This window comes from Motacilla alba, chromosome 1 (genome assembly GCF_015832195.1).
Source record: "Motacilla alba alba isolate MOTALB_02 chromosome 1, Motacilla_alba_V1.0_pri, whole genome shotgun sequence".
NCBI lineage: Eukaryota > Metazoa > Chordata > Aves > Passeriformes > Motacillidae > Motacilla > Motacilla alba.
Genome location: NC_052016.1, coordinates 58652463 through 58668383, shown reverse-complemented (window position 1 = coordinate 58668383; position 15921 = coordinate 58652463). Strand labels below are relative to the sequence as shown.

Genomic DNA, 15921 nt, shown 5'->3' with positions numbered 1-15921 from the left:
TTTGCAGTGCTGGTTTAAAGTTTCAGGAAATTCAAGCTCTTCTTGTTACTTGTACTCCTTTAGAAGCTATTCTTGACTGCATCTGTCTTTTTCTTTTAAAAAAAATTCTACCATTACAGTCTTAGATTTTACATATTTCTTGTCATTCCTACACAGGAGTCTTTGCTTTTAAGCCAAGTGCTTCCATTATGTCATCCTTTAAATAATTTATTTTTCTCTTTTGCATATGAAATAGAAGCCAAGATGATGAAATCTTAATTCATATTTTTAGATCTTTGGGATGGTTGTCAGTTGGGTTTTATTTTCTTAAACAGAGGAAGCTCATGAAACACACATAGCTTTTTTTAAAAAATTGCTCCTAGGATTCTAAGTGCACTACCTCCAATAATGGTTATTTCTAAAGCACAGACAAATTTGTTACATTTTCTCGAGTAAGAAATAAAAAGTCTTCTGAATTTTTAAATACAAGTCCTCTTCTCACTGGAACCACTACAGATTTTCAAAGTCTACAAAAGGTAAAGTAAAAGAATTAAAAAAAAAAAAAAAAAAGAAAAAAGAAAACTCTAATTATCATCCTCTGGTTGGCAGTCACTAAAATTTACAGACATTTTAAAAAAATACAAAACCACTGCTTCTGTCTGGGATGCTACAATTGTTTCCACATGTGAAAGGCAGTGTGTTACAGCAAGAAAGACTGACGTTCCAGCTGTGCCAGGCTAAAAATGGCTAATAGTACTTTTCAATACACCATCAACTGCATTTAAAGTCTGCTAAATTTTACAAGTCAAAAGTACGTAAAATAAAGCCTCCATTTTGGTTTAGAGATTCCTAATTAGATAATCCTATGCAATATCTCAATTAATTCACTAGTTAAAAAATAAGTCCCAAAGGTCAAGACTAAAAAAAATCCCATGAAGTTTTGGGAAGGTCACAAATATAATTTCTGTCCATTAATCACACCAAGAGCTGTCTGTTTCTATGCTAATTCCCTGATTTCTATAAGGCTCCCAATGACTGTCTTTGTAACCCTTTCTCTTCCTCCTTCTCCTCCTCAACAAAAGCTCCAAATGTCTATTCTATTCTTTTCCTCTCTTTATTTTTCATTTGTCTTATCCTGCTCTCTCCCTCAAGAAGACAGGAGTTCTGTAAATTCCCATGCAATTCCATTTCTCTCCTTCATCCCTCATTATTTTTTCTTTTCAGACAGAGAGGCTTCTCACCCTGACCTGTCCAGATAAACTCTATGGCACATGCAAGGCTTTAATCTGGACAAAAACTTGATACTGTTTTTGGTTCTAGTATTTAAAAATAATTTTAGAAAGACCTTAAACTCACACATCACTGATCGATGATCATTTATACTGACCAGAATGCTGAGCCGAAAGCAGAACCTAGTTATTCAGTGGAAATGAAGACAGTGGCATTACACATTCATAGTCCTACAATAATAAAGCTCCAGATCCTGTGCAGAAGTAGAGAAGCTACAAAAGGAGAGAAGGCTCTTGTGAAAAATTTCTTGTTATTTTCCTCTCCACTAAGGAAGAAGAAAGAAACTTCTACTGTTCATGAAGATCTCCTGGGGAAAAATACATGAAGCAAACTGCAGTCTGGACAAAACAGCAAAACTGAGCATCTTTGTCCATATTCCACAGCCTGGTCTGGTAAGAAGAAGCAGCCAGCCTAACCTCCACTCACAGCTTTCAACAGGCCAATGCAGCAACTGAAAAAAAAAAAAAAGTGGCATTTTTGAGGAAATGCTGGGGTTGAATAATTCTGAAGGATCCCTGACTTTCAAGATGGATGTGTATTTCATGAGCCATGAATGGTCACAGAAGCAGAAAGAGCTTGGCTTGCTGCTTCCCACACAGCTGCCAGAAAAAAATGAAAAGCTAACCAGAATGAGAATAAAATTCAAGCACCCTAGACTTGTTAAATCCTTGGGGAGTAATTGGGATTGAAGCCAAGGAAGTAGTATCGGGCAATTTCCCATGGTTTTTGGAGATGCTTATGTCATCCAAATAGTGCACTGCCTCTTACACGCTGCAAAATTTTATTCTTTACAGATAGAAGAGAAAATTGTTTTGTGATCTCATCAGCTTTAATTCTATTTATTAGCTCTCCTCATCTTTTATTTTGTTTAAGACACTGTATGTTTTTAATAGTCATTTTCAGGAGCACAGAGTCCTTTAAGCATAGGCATCCTATTCTTAAAAAGGCAACAGTAATACCAGTAGGAGTTTTTACTGAAACTTTGAAACTTCATCCATTTTTTTCTAATCAATTTTTTTTTGTGACTAAGAGTTTTCACAGTGCATGCTTACACATGATTTTAACTATGCTTTTTATTTTAACAGCTAAATTGTGAGCCTCTAAAAACTAACAATTAAACCTTTAAAAAATAAACAATAAATGCATGTAAAGTTTCTGCAATGGCAGCCTAGTTTGGGAGGGAATGATTTTTTGAAGAACAAAAATACATCAATGATTCCACCTCTTCCATGATTTTTCTCTCCATCAGAAAAATGAATTTATCCTTTTTATAAGAAAAAGTCACAAGTTTTTTCCTTACTCTTCTTCTACTTCAGTTACATTTCCCTCCTCTATACTCTCCTCCTTTTGTCCTAGGAAATACAAATCCAAATGTTTGCATTCCATTCTGTAAAACTACTACACATTTTGTGTAACCTCCAAAAAAAAATTGGCAACATAAGACATAAATAAAGGACTGAGAGTATTTAGGACAATATTTAATTTTTGTGACTTGGGGTCAATTACACGCAACTGGTTTTAGTTGCAGGAACTGTAGCAAACTATGCTTGCTTTATAGCAATCTACACATGGTGGATGCTCAGGATACCTACTGATCACAAATTTTAAACCCATTGATTTTGGTCTACTTAAATCACCAAAGCATCAACTACTCACACAGGGTCTTAAACAATGAAGAGCTCCAAAGACCTGGCTGTCTGGAAAAATTTTCATCCATAATGTAGCCATTTAAAACACGCCCCAAAACCAAATTCTACATTAATTTATCAGAAATTAAAATTTTTTAAATATATACCTGAATTAAAACAGAAAAATATCACAGTAACATAGAATGGAAGTTAATTTAGTCAAGGGAGGCACAGATTAATGCAGTTACCTACAACGCAGTTGTTTTCATGTTATGCTTGATGCTATCACCATAACAAAACATAACAAAATAAAAGATACAGGTGAAAATAACCACAATTTTTCCATCTTCCCACAGTGTACATTCTTCCTAAAAATCCATTTTCACATGTTTGCTCATTCTAGTTTAAGGTGATCCATTTAGTGAGGCTTCTACAATATCTCTTATGAGATGTGTACAGTCAAATTATAGCCTACAGACCTCTGGAAATTTCTGCAATTATGTCTAAACTTTCATATACGAATTTGACCCTGTAAGTGCTAATTAATCTGGCACCAGACCTAACAATATCCCTCTATACACTGGCATGAGCAACTCTCCATATTCCTGCCTTTCTGCCACACATCTGCTTTGACTCTTATTTTTTGGCAAGCTCTTGAAATCCTGTCCCTAAATGTCTTCTACTCTCATCACTAGGTTGCTCTTCCCTGAACTCTCTGAGATCTTTTTGGTAAACCCTCACAGAAAATAATACACCAAGAGGAAGTTCAACCAAAACTTGAAGGAAAGGGGCTCTATTAGCAACTGCTCATACCCTGCAGCAGTTTTGCCAGTAGCTGAAAAGAATTCAGATAATCATAAGCAAGTAGTCTTTTGAACTGCTGGGACACTGACATCTTCTATGTAGAAGTAAATAAATGAAGGTAAAAGATTAAGTCTAGGGAATATAATTTTTGTGGAAAATAGATGTTATTAACACCTCAAATAATTAGTGACCTTTGCTGCCAGAAGAATGACCTACACATGTTTCAGTGTAGAACATACACATCATATTTATTTCTACTTATTTTTGCAATTAAGAACTTCCCCTTCAGGAAAACACAAAAGAAAATGAGGAAAAACAGGGAAGGAAAGAGCAGAACAGGCTTTCTGAAAGCTGGCCTGTAATAAAAGAGGAAAGGGTACTTAATCATCAAAGAATGCATTTTAGCTGTGATGTTTTTTCTTCTGGTTTATTATTGAAATAAAACATGATGACTGAAGACATTTTTAATGCTTGGAAAGCAGAACAGGCTCAGAAAACCACAGTATCTAGTATGTGTATTTTGTTCATGTTTTATAAACACAAAACTATACAATATGAAAAATGAGACTTCATGTTCTACTTCTGCTTTGACAAAAAGAAATCTCAAACCCCTTGAATAAAATCTTTTCTTGTTAATGAAATAAAACAAAGTAAAGAATGTGGCAATATAACATTAGTGGCTTCATGTTTCATCTGAACAGAAAGTAAATGCAGGCTTATTTCTTTGCTCTCAGCTCCAGCTTTCTATCACAAATCATCTGTCTTGTTCCCACCTTAAGAAGGTGCACTGAGATTTTGAAAGCCCATACTCTTTACTACAAATTGTGCTTATGATGAGGCTCCAGCCATCTGACAGCCTTCAATTTATCCACTGCTGGATATAAGATCTATTTCAGAGAAGAGGCAAACCTTCAAAACTCACATCTGAAAAAGGACTGATGGGGAAGTAGGTAAAATGTACATACTGAAAGGTGTCATGTATAGAAGTAATCAGGTTTCAGTGTATGTTAGAATTTAAGTTTTGGAACAAGGTTATACTGTTACATTCAAAATAAATGTTCTCAGTTATTTGTAGGGTTTAGTTTATAAAGAAATAATTTTGTTTGGATTATTTCCCAGAACACATTCTTCAAAACTTCACTTTGTTCTTGACATAAATTGAAAACAATAATATAGATATACTGTATACAGGCTTCAAAATGGCATTAAAGAGGCACATTATCAATATGTTTAAAACATTTAGAAAGCTCAGCTTTGCATCTTTCTAAGTGAATGACTAGATACTTAGACTGAGTAATATCTGTTCCAATAAACTACTCTGTGGGAAATGTTTTGAATAATTGTTAATTTATGCTGAGGTAATGACAGCATAATACAACTGAAATCTGTGCTAATAGGAAAAAAGAAGCCCCTTCCAGCTATTTCTGTTACAATTGGATGCAGTTATTTTCACATCTTTCTCCCCTGCATAAAATATTACTTTAAGTGTACGTGAAAATGCTTGTTGCTAATTTTAAAAATCAATAATTGGTACCTGTCATCCATATGGAGAAAAATAAAAAAAAAGCCCAGACAATAAAGAAGAAATTTTCATGCACAAGACCTATATTTTATATATTTCTGCAATAAAAGAGAGCAATTGTGGTTAATGTTCTTTCCATACCAGCAAAACATTAAACTCATTTTGGGTAAGACTCCAGGGTTTGAAATGCACATGGAATTTCTAATGTAGATGAGAATGGGCAAAACAATTTATTCCAAATAATACTTCAGGTAGGCTGAAGTATTAGAAAGTATTTTTCTGGAATATGGGTTATTTACAAACTCACTGCAGTATAGATGAATGAATGACTGGAAATATGTAATAAATAGGCTGATTCAAGTCTCACCAGCTTAATAAGTTACCATCAGCTCTTCCATTTGAATGCTCCGTGTAAAGCTGGTGGTGCTCTTTGAGTGGCAGTGCTTAGCTCTGCCTGGATAAAGAGCATTTTAATCACAAGTACAATAAAAAATAAACAACCCCCAAACCTTCTAATGGGCCATTTTGGACAAAAAACCCACCTGTATTCCACAAACAAATGCCATTTGTTTTACTTTGAGAGACTATGTCTTTTCTTGATTCTGAAAAGGTTTTGAATTCTCATAAACATGTAACAGCACGATCCAGGAATGTTCATGAATTCAGATCATCACGGATTCTTTGAAATACTATCTCTCATCTTTAATACATTCCTTAACTGGAGATATCATGATCAATCCCTGATCTAACTGTGGATAATTGTTTTAAGCAATGGTATAATGACATTTTTAAAAGGGTGCCCTATGGATCAGATTGTGATTTTTGACTACTTGTTATAAATGGCTTGTGTTAGTTAGGGTAGGTCCTCCCAAAAATTAACTTCACAGTCAAATTGGATGCATAATTAAAATGTTTTGGTAATTCTGAAGAAAACACCTTCTGAAAGCCCTTTTCTCTGAACAACAAACACATGGAAGGGCACACATTAGTATCCTAGTAGAAGCCTATAGGTTTGGCAATTACTGTGTAGTAACTGACCTCATGCAATTTATATTAATTCCTTATTGGATATTCTGATTTAATAGAATCTGTCTTTTCCTATATTCTGTGTCTTCTGCAGGAATCTTTATCTACAGAAATAAATATCTCACCCTCAAAAAGTCCCTGTGTTTCGCTTCTTGATCTACAGAGAGTTATCATAACAAAGTGACAAATAAAAACTCTCCCTTTTCCATTTAGAGAATGACACAGTGCTCTGAAACTCACCAGAAAGACATACAAATTATTGTATTATATCCATACATGTTCCTGGTGTGAAACATTTAAAAAAAATCCATTAATATTCTGTCCCTTAATGCAACATAACACATAGGCCAAATATAGTACAAAATAATCAAATTTTTTTTCCCCAAACCAGTATCAATTTGGAAAAAAAATCCCTGTTCTGTGTGTCTGGGAAAAACATTATTTGGGATGAAGAAGAAGTAGATTTCTTGACAAAAATCAATAGAACGCAATACACATTTCTTAGAGAATAGAGCCCTTAGCATACAGGAAAATAATTTCTACTTTGATGACATTTTTTACTTGAATTCCTTAACTTAACTTTGAAAAAAGCAGATTTGATACTACATGCAGCTTCCAACTAATTTCACCATTATCCATATTCATGCCTAAACAGGACTGCTCCTAGAAAGGAAGCAAAGACCATTCCTTGTATGGAGGCAATTAAATACAAGTGAACATATAAATGGCCAGTGCTGTGGGTACAATTCAATCAAGCAGATCCATAGGGGTGGTTTTGATATTCTTGTCACATCAAAGAAACAGCTCCCAGAAGAAAAAGATCTTAACAAGTTAAAAATGAAATCAGAATAAATATGAATAACTGAGAGAAAGGAAGAGCAAGCACTTGGTGGCAAGGGCTGGTGCTACCTTGGAAGTGTTATACAGTGCTATTAGAATAGTGTGTTAATTTTTTCCTCATAAATTTGCCAGGTTCAGTCACCAGGGAAGGGCTAGCACTCCAGCTCCCTTTGTTAAAGATATATCTATCTTGCTGAGTCTTGACAGCCCTATCATGTCAGCCCTCTGTAGTAGCAAAAAGTGTTTCAGCAAGAAGAGGGGGAAAAAAAAAAGAAAGGAAAAAAAAAAGTGAAAACTGATGTGATCTACTCTGCTTCCTGTGGGCATATTTCACTATAGCAGATCCAGAGGGATGCTTTGTTATTCCTGTCAGATCAAAGAAAGAGATAACAGAAGAAAATATAAGAGGAAAAATAAAACCCAGAAATGAGGGTAGCTGAAAAGCACTGCAAGACTACCGCATCATTATGACTTTTCAAATTATTTAAATATGCTAAATATCAAGTCATCACCAAAGAAATAAATATTGCATAGGCCATATGCTCTGTTAGCTGCCAGAAAAACTGTCCTACTAGGATTAGTTTATGGGCACAGCAAATGCCTGTCAAACACTAGCAGTTTTAATCATTTTTCAATTTGCTGTGTGCGTTGCAAGTATGCTCAGGTATCTTGACAGGTGCTCGGGAAAAATATCTGAGCCCACTGGGTTCACACTGCCTTGCTTTACTACATCTTTGCAACAATTCCTGCTGGACTGGGGAGATGCAAGCATATGGTGAATATGCAGCAGTCACAGGAAAGTCATTGTACTGCACTGCTAAGTCGGATTTGCAGCTCAACACAAGGATGATACATAGCCTTAAGTCCACAGCAAACCAAAAACTGAAACAATTTTTCAAAGTATTTCTAATCACAAACAAGGTGAAAGTGTAAAAAAAAGGAAATAAACAGAGATCTGGCTATGATTTAAAAAACCCAAAACAATTAAAAACCCCCAAATAGTACTTTTCTGCAAGTTAGATGTGCTTTCAGTACTACACATGATTAGCCTTTTACGCACTAAACAGTCTACTTAATTATTTTGTGTTTCATCTACAAGGGATTAAATTAATGTAGTAACAAATAAAAATAATTTTGTCTCGTCTGTTGCATTTTCTAATGACCAGTATGGCTGTGTTGTTTCCTTTCAGCCACAACACTTTGTGCCATCTAAGTTCCTAACTTGAAGTCAATGGATTTTTGAGTACCCTCATTTTCAGGTGTTTGGGGAAGAAAAGAGCTCCTAAGATCTACAGATATTCTGGAGAAACGAGGGGACGAACTATATTTTACCAAAGAAGTGGAGCTGCAACATCAAAGCACTATAAATAAACCATATTTCCTATATTGTTCTTTATATATTTGCATTCTCAGAATCAATTCCCTGTAGTCAGCCAAGCCTGTCTAGTGGAAAAGGATTTGGATTATGATGTAAACTAACAGTAAAGACAATTCCAAATAACATCTAATGTCCAATATAACTACTGTTTACATATTAAAAAGAGATACAGGCTTTGTACCAGGGATGTTCTGTCATGTTTCTCCACAGGAGAAGACTGTCATGGTGAAGTTCATTATCAATTACTGCCTTACAAGTACAAGATGAGTTAAGCTGTCATAATTTTCTCAGCCAGAAATCCTGTGCTGTCAAAGAATGTCAATTTTTAATCTGACAAAAGGAAGAAAATTATCTGTTATTCTGACCTCTAATTTCTTGACATTTTAATGCTGTAATTGCTGTGGTTAGTGCTGCAACCATTATTCCGCCTGTCAAGTAAGAATGAATCAATATCCTTAAGCTGTTCAAGTTTAAGCCTCCACCTCACTGGTTTTACTTTAAAAAAGGTTGAAGTGGAGGGGAAAAAAAAAAGGATTTTGGGCCTGTGAAATGTTTATTTTATTTTGTTACACATTTTTTTCCTCCTCATTACAATATGAAAATCATATTTCAACATAAGACTAGGAGAGCATTACAGCTGATAGAACTGCAGAATTTACCCATTTCTAATCATAAAAGATTGAAACCACAAAATTCAATTTTATACTTTTATTCCATGGGGCATGTAAATCAGGACTTTCCTCTTGCCCTTGTAACAACTTGAGGTAAATTATCATGACCAATTATTTGTTGTGGTATCAGAAATTATGAAATTGTTTGAAAAAATCAAGTTGATTATGTTGAAATGAAACCAGTTTATTTTACCCATCCAATGCAGATCTTAAGTTGTCAAATAGGTATTCCAGGGGCAGATGTATATGATTTCATAGACTGAAGCAATCTAAAACTTAACGCTATCCCAGTATTGTGATTTCTATCAGTAGGAATTTTCTATATGGAAAATGAAGAAAGAAAATCAAATGGAAAATCTGCTATTTAATAGATCTGCAAAGAACAATAACACAGGATGGCCATTTTTCCAATGCTAAACAGAAGAGATTTCTAGGAGAGCTCCCAAAGCACATGAAAAAGATGTAAGAAATGTCAGGGATCAATTGTTCCACTGCTGAATATTTTTTCTGGAGATAGATGACTACAGAAGTAACTTTAATATTCTTCACAGAAAGCTAAGAACATATTTTTTAGTGATAAGTGATGTGCTCAAGTAAAGGGTGAAAGTGAAAGGGCCAAGGTACAGCATAAACAGGTCACAGGGCTGTGACCACCTTTTCCACCTTTTGAAATTACATCTTTCAATCAGCTCAGGCTAAATGGGAGGGTATTTTTTATCTGGAGACTTATTTCACTGGGTAGATTCACCTGGGACTCAGTTCAATATGAAATTACTTATGGCCACGGTTACTGCCATACTTGAGCTCACTGGCCTGGTAATGGCTGCTGCCAATGAGGTTGAATTGATTGGCTTATTTTACAGCCATGAATTGAGAACATTCACCATCTTCTGTGACACAGGACCACAATATTTTAGGTTATTTACAAAATAAACATCAAGATAATTTGGATACTAAGAGATGCATTTTCCTGGATAACTGCAGGGTGCAATTAATTCTAAATGGCAGTGTTTCTAATTTAAAATGCCAGATACCACCACTTGCCACTGTAAAATATGATAAACAATTTTTATCACTATTTTAAAGGTGCTAGTGTTCTTATCCTTAATTTCTGTATTTACAAGGGGTCTTCAGAGGCTTTTAAAATATCTTATTGCTTTAAATTTATTTTCTGGAATATTTACCAAAAGCTAGAATAAAGTCAAACAAACCCAAACAAGCACAAATCGGACAACAAATACTCACAACAGAAACATGACCATCAAATACATGGTCCTCTATATCACCAAGATGTCAAATGCTTTATTATTGGCCAGAGAATGTGCACTAGTTTCACAGAGATCCCAGGAAAACAGAAAGCAGGTCTAAACCAATCTATATTTAAACATGTACTGTAAATTCTGATTAAAAATTAATTAAAAGTAGTTTTTAACTTTCTTATGACAAACCAAAAATCAACAATCCTGAGATCTCTTGGAAGTAAAAGCATACTATTTTTAAATGGATGCTTACAACTTTATTATTTATGTATAACAAAAATAAGGAGGATATTTTTTTTTTGGTAATTTTTCCTTCTCATTGCTGTCAATGAAATTTATGTACAAATCTAACTTGTTGCAATGAAGATTAAGTTGTGCTTTTAGAAATTTACAATGCAAATTGCCTAAGAAGATGTTTACATGTTATTGACTTAAAGGGCATGGGTTAGATGTACAAGTGAGTGAACAAAAACGTCTCCATGAATTTTCTTAAATTTCTGATGACAAGATATGCAAGCAAGTAGAGCCCCAGGAGAGCTGAAGAGTCTCATCATGTCATAAGATGTTAGATAAGGCACACAGACAGACAGATAGACCTCAATCCTTCAATCTGCCCTGTGGGAGTAGACCCTAAAAGTCAAGACATAGGAGTCTGCCCGTGCAGATCAGGACCCTAAGCTATGCAAATCCCTTGTATTCATAGCACTGGACACCTGCTTTATACTTTAAAAAACACTGCTTCTTCTTATCTCTAGAAGAGCCTGGCTCTTCTCATGCTCAAAGTTTTAAATTCAGCAAATTTTTATGCAGATGTCAACATGAAATATTTGAGGCAGGGGGAGTCAAAGCAATTGTGGCCAGTCTTAAAACTAAGAAAACATTAGTTGTTTAGAAAATCTAAGCTTTACAGTGCATGTAGTGAAAATCCAGTTCTAGGAAGCCTGGGGTCTGAATGGTTTTTTAGTTCTGTTCCTTATCACCAAATGTAACCGAATGCAGCAATGCACTGGTAAAAACAACCAAAATAAGACCAAAAAAAACCTCCTGCAAAACCCCAAATCAAACCAAAACTAAAACAAACCAAATTAAAAAAAAAAAAAAATGAAACTCAGTAGTTAGTTGAATGAATGCTTTCTGGAATCTACTTCTTTCTGAAATCTGTAGAGTTCTGTCTGCAAGATTGGAAACAAACAAACAAACAAACAAACAAAACCCCATTGCCTGGCAATGTACATTATTCCTGTTTTGCATACAGCAGATGGCAGCTATCTGGGGGAATGGAAGATTGTGTGCAGAGCTGCATCACAGCAGTACTCATCTAGCAGCTGTTGCTTCCTCACACTTTCCACCAAATTTCAATTGTTTTAGCCAACAAATGAATGTTGCTAGAAAATCATCATGCAAATTAATAGGTACTAGAAAACCATCATTAAAATTATTAGTCTTAGTGAAAACAAATACAGTCACTGGAAGGAAATGTAGCAGGATATTTAATACTTTTTTTTTTAAATTTACTGATGTATTTAAAACACTCATATACGTTGCAAAAGTATATATATTTCATTCATACATATATATAAACATAAGTACTTGAATGCACAGCAAATAGAAAGCATTTTCTATTTTGATAACAGCTTGATTATACTTTATGTGATTAAAAGTAATTTAAATATTTGCTGCAGTCACTCTAGAAAATACATTCTTTCTCAGACACATTTTCACCATCACCTGACTGTAAAGGTTAGATTTTTGTCCTCCATGACTATGATGCAGGGTTTTGTCCAGTTTTGCAGTTCTACTAAGTGAACTTTATACAAGTTAATTATAAAACGTAGCAGACACTATATTCAAGAATATACATTGCAATGTAATTTCCTACACCATAACTGAATATTAAATCTATTAGGTTCATTTGTTTTATTACTAGTTTATTCATACTTGCTTCTGAAATCTGGGGCCTAAATTCTGAATCAAGTCAAACACATCCATTTTGTTCAGCAGTGAAAGATGGAAAGAGTACCATTTCTTGTGAGATGACAGCAGATTTTAGCATGAAATGACAGTAAACACCTACCTCCCTGAGGACAGGATCAGTGATACTGTCCAGGTTCACAGAGCCTTCATATGTTAGGTAGTGGAAAACGTTGAGTGCACGCACAGCTTCTGGTCCTCGTTGCTTGTAGCCAAATATAAGGTCAATCCACTGATGAAGCTGACATGATACAAACTCGCTTTCCAGGGCCTGCAAGTGTAATTCAGGATTAGGAAGTAACTGAGAAAACATAGCGGGCATCATTACATTTTCTCTTCAGGCTTATGTGATATATTTGAAATCTTTCAAACATTAAAAAAATTAACTTATTTTTTTGAGAGAATCATTAAAAATTCTCTTTTTCCTTCACCTTTATATCATGCTAATTCTCTTCTCAGCTACTGAGTTTCTCCTAGCTGTAAGTATTTTAATAATTTCTGGGCTTTTCAAGTAGGTTAGGTAACGTGTCAAAAAAATAAAAAGATGGAAATGGGAAAGAGAATTTTAAAAAGCAGTCTTCCAACTAATTTTCAAACTAGTTATAATTAGTCTTAAATCTAAAATGGAAATTCCTCTGTTGCTTTTATCACAGTGCCACTACTCAGCACAAACACTTGCCAGCTAGGACAGAGCTTCATGTCTTTCTGAGGAAATTTCAGATTTTACAAGCTGATAAACTTTGGGAAAAGATTATTCATTTTGTTAATTTATATCAAAAGGAGGCTGTTCAGAACTAATCATCAGGCACTGTAGTACCATGCCATGCCCTGTTTACCGGCAGCAGCCCCAGTAAACAGGGCATGGCATGGTATGCCATGCCACCACCCCACAAGGAGGACCAGCCTCAGACAAGGCAAACCATGCCTAGGTCATCATACAACCATTCCTCAGAGATTTCCCCTGTAATGCTCTTCATGGAAAAGGAGCTCTCTGTGCTTTGGTGGAAAACTGGACCCTTTTCTGTCAAAACCAGTAACTATTATCTCTGATAAAAATGGATGGGAAGGCTCAGGCTTAAGAGCTGACACGTAGCTCAGTTTTCAAGGGCTTAAGTTCAACATACCATAAAAAGCCATAAAAAAATTTTGCAGACAACCATACAAAATTTTGTTGTTTCCTTTTCAAATCAGAAGCTATCATATGCACAATGCAATATCATTAAAATAGCATTAACATTGCTTACTACTAAATAATATTAAACTAATGCTATTTAGTTTCAAAGCATGCCTCCCAACAAATAATTTTAAAATGCCATGTCCTTAATTATATTGTACTGTGCACGTACAAAATGATACAGTCAGCAAATACATCACACCATAGAATCTTTTCCATAGGACTTTTACATGAGTTAGAGTGCAAGATGCTAGCATGCAAGGATAAAATTAAGTATGCCACAGCAACAACCAATAAAGCATTTCTTTACTTTTAAATGCTCCGTTTTTAATGTTCTATTTGTATGTAATAAAGCTTTTAAGAATTTAGAATTTAAAGCCAGTTATCTTTCTAGCATCCACCTCAAATCCATTTGCAGCAATCAGCCTAAAAGTTCTCTTGAGCTTATGAATTCTGCATATTTATAATTTCTTTTGATCTGTATATATTTATTATTTTATTTATTTATTAGCATGTAATTAACAAAAAATATTAGGTATTTCTTTGGTCAAAATGAGCATTTTTTTTCTAGAATATTAAAAGCATTTCATTAAAACAGCAGAACTTTTGATTACTCAAAGATCAGACAATAAATTTGAAAAAAATTGATTCTCAGTTAAAATGAGTCTATTTCACACTTCTCCTCATCTAATATCCTCTCACAGGTGTTAGAATCACAAAAACATGGAATCATTGTACAGTTTGAGTTGGAAGGGACCTTAAAAGGTCATTTAGCCCAACCCCACTGCAATGAACAAGGACATCTTCAACTACTTCAGGCTGCTCAGAGCCTTGTCCTGTCTGACCTTGAATGTTCCCAGAGATGAGACATTCACATCTCTGGGCAACTTGTTCCAGTGCTTCATCATCCTGACTATAAAAAATTTCTTCCTTATATCTTGTCTGATCTATCTTCTTTGCATTTAATGCCATTACCCGCTGCTGTATCTCAACAAGTTCTGCTAAAAGTTTGTCCCCATCTTTCTCATAGGACCCTTTAAGCACTGAAAGGTCATGATAAGGTCTCCCCAGAGTCTTCTCAAGGCTGGACAATCCCAGCTGTCTCACTCTGTCTTCACAGGAGAGAAAATCCAGTCCCTGGTCCTCTTTGTGACCCTCTTGTGGACCCACTCTAACAGGTCCATGTCCTTCCTGAGGACCCCAGAGCTGGATGCAGCACTCCAGGTGGGGTCCCTCCAGAGCAGAGCAGAACAGAAGGGCAGAAACACTTCCCTCGACCTGCTGCTCATGCTGCTTTTAATGCAGCCCAGGATGAGGTTGGCCTTCCAACGTGCAAACAGACTTTATTGGCTCATGTCCAGTCTCTCATCCACCAGCATCCCCATGTCATTTTGGCAGGGCTGCTCTCCATCTGTTCATCCCCCAGCCTGTGTGCATAGTGGGAGCTGCTCTGACCTAGGCACACCACCTTGTACTTGGTCTTGCTGAACCTCTTCCCATGGGCTGCTTCTTATACATCTTCTGGTCATTCTGGATGATGGTTCACAGCTCTGGTTCACAGCCCTCAGGTGTGTAAACCACAACTGTCAGCTTGGTACCATCTGAAAATCTGCTGAGGGCGCACTCGATCCTACTGTCTATGTCATTGTTGAAGATACTAAATGGTACTGGTCCCAGGGCAGACCACCACTTGTCAATGATGTCTATGTGAACACCAAGCTGATGCAACTGTCCAGTCAATTCCTTATCCACTGACCAGTCCACCCATCAAATCCATCTCTCACCAATTTAGAGAGAAGAATGTTGCCAAGGATCATGTCAAAAGCCTTACAAAAGCCAGACAGATGACACCTGCAACTCTCCCCTTGTCCACTGATGCCATCACTCCATCATAGAAGGCCACTTGGTTGGTCAGGAAGGACTTTCCCTTGGGGAAGTTGTATTGGCTGTCCCAAATCCCCTTTCTGCTCTCCATATGTCTTAGCACAGCTTCTAGGAGGATCTATTCTATGGCCTTCCCAAGCAAGCGATCAGTAGTTCCCAGGGCTCTCCTTTCTACCCTTTTTAAAAATGGGAGTAAAGTTGTCCTTTTTCCAATCACCAGGGACTTCTCCTGACTGCCATGACATTTCATGGAGAGTGGCTTGACAGCTAGGTCATTCCCTCAGGACTCTGGGATGCAACTCATCAGGTGCCATTGATGCATGCTCAGGCTCCTCAGGTGGCCACCAACTCAATCTTCTCTTAAAGTGGGAGGAACTTTGCTCCCCAAGTCCCCGTTTTGCAGTCTAGTCACTCAAGAGGTGTGGAAAGAGAGGTTGCCATTGAAGATTCAGGTAAAAAGTACCCTGAGTACCTTGTTCATTGTTACCAGTTTGT

The 15921-nt window shown here is 36.0% G+C and overlaps 1 protein-coding gene across 14 annotated transcripts in view; it reads right to left on the bottom strand.

Annotated features, from left to right (window-relative positions):
* NBEA (neurobeachin) overlaps window positions 1-15921 on the bottom strand; it is a 455021-nt gene that overhangs the window by 32131 nt on the left and 406969 nt on the right. For all 14 annotated transcript variants that reach the window (XM_038127945.1, XM_038127964.1, XM_038127973.1 and 11 more), the window contains one exon: window positions 12472-12639. In XM_038127945.1, the coding sequence (XP_037983873.1) occupies window positions 12472-12639 (168 nt within the window). The remainder of the gene's footprint in view (window positions 1-12471; window positions 12640-15921) is intronic.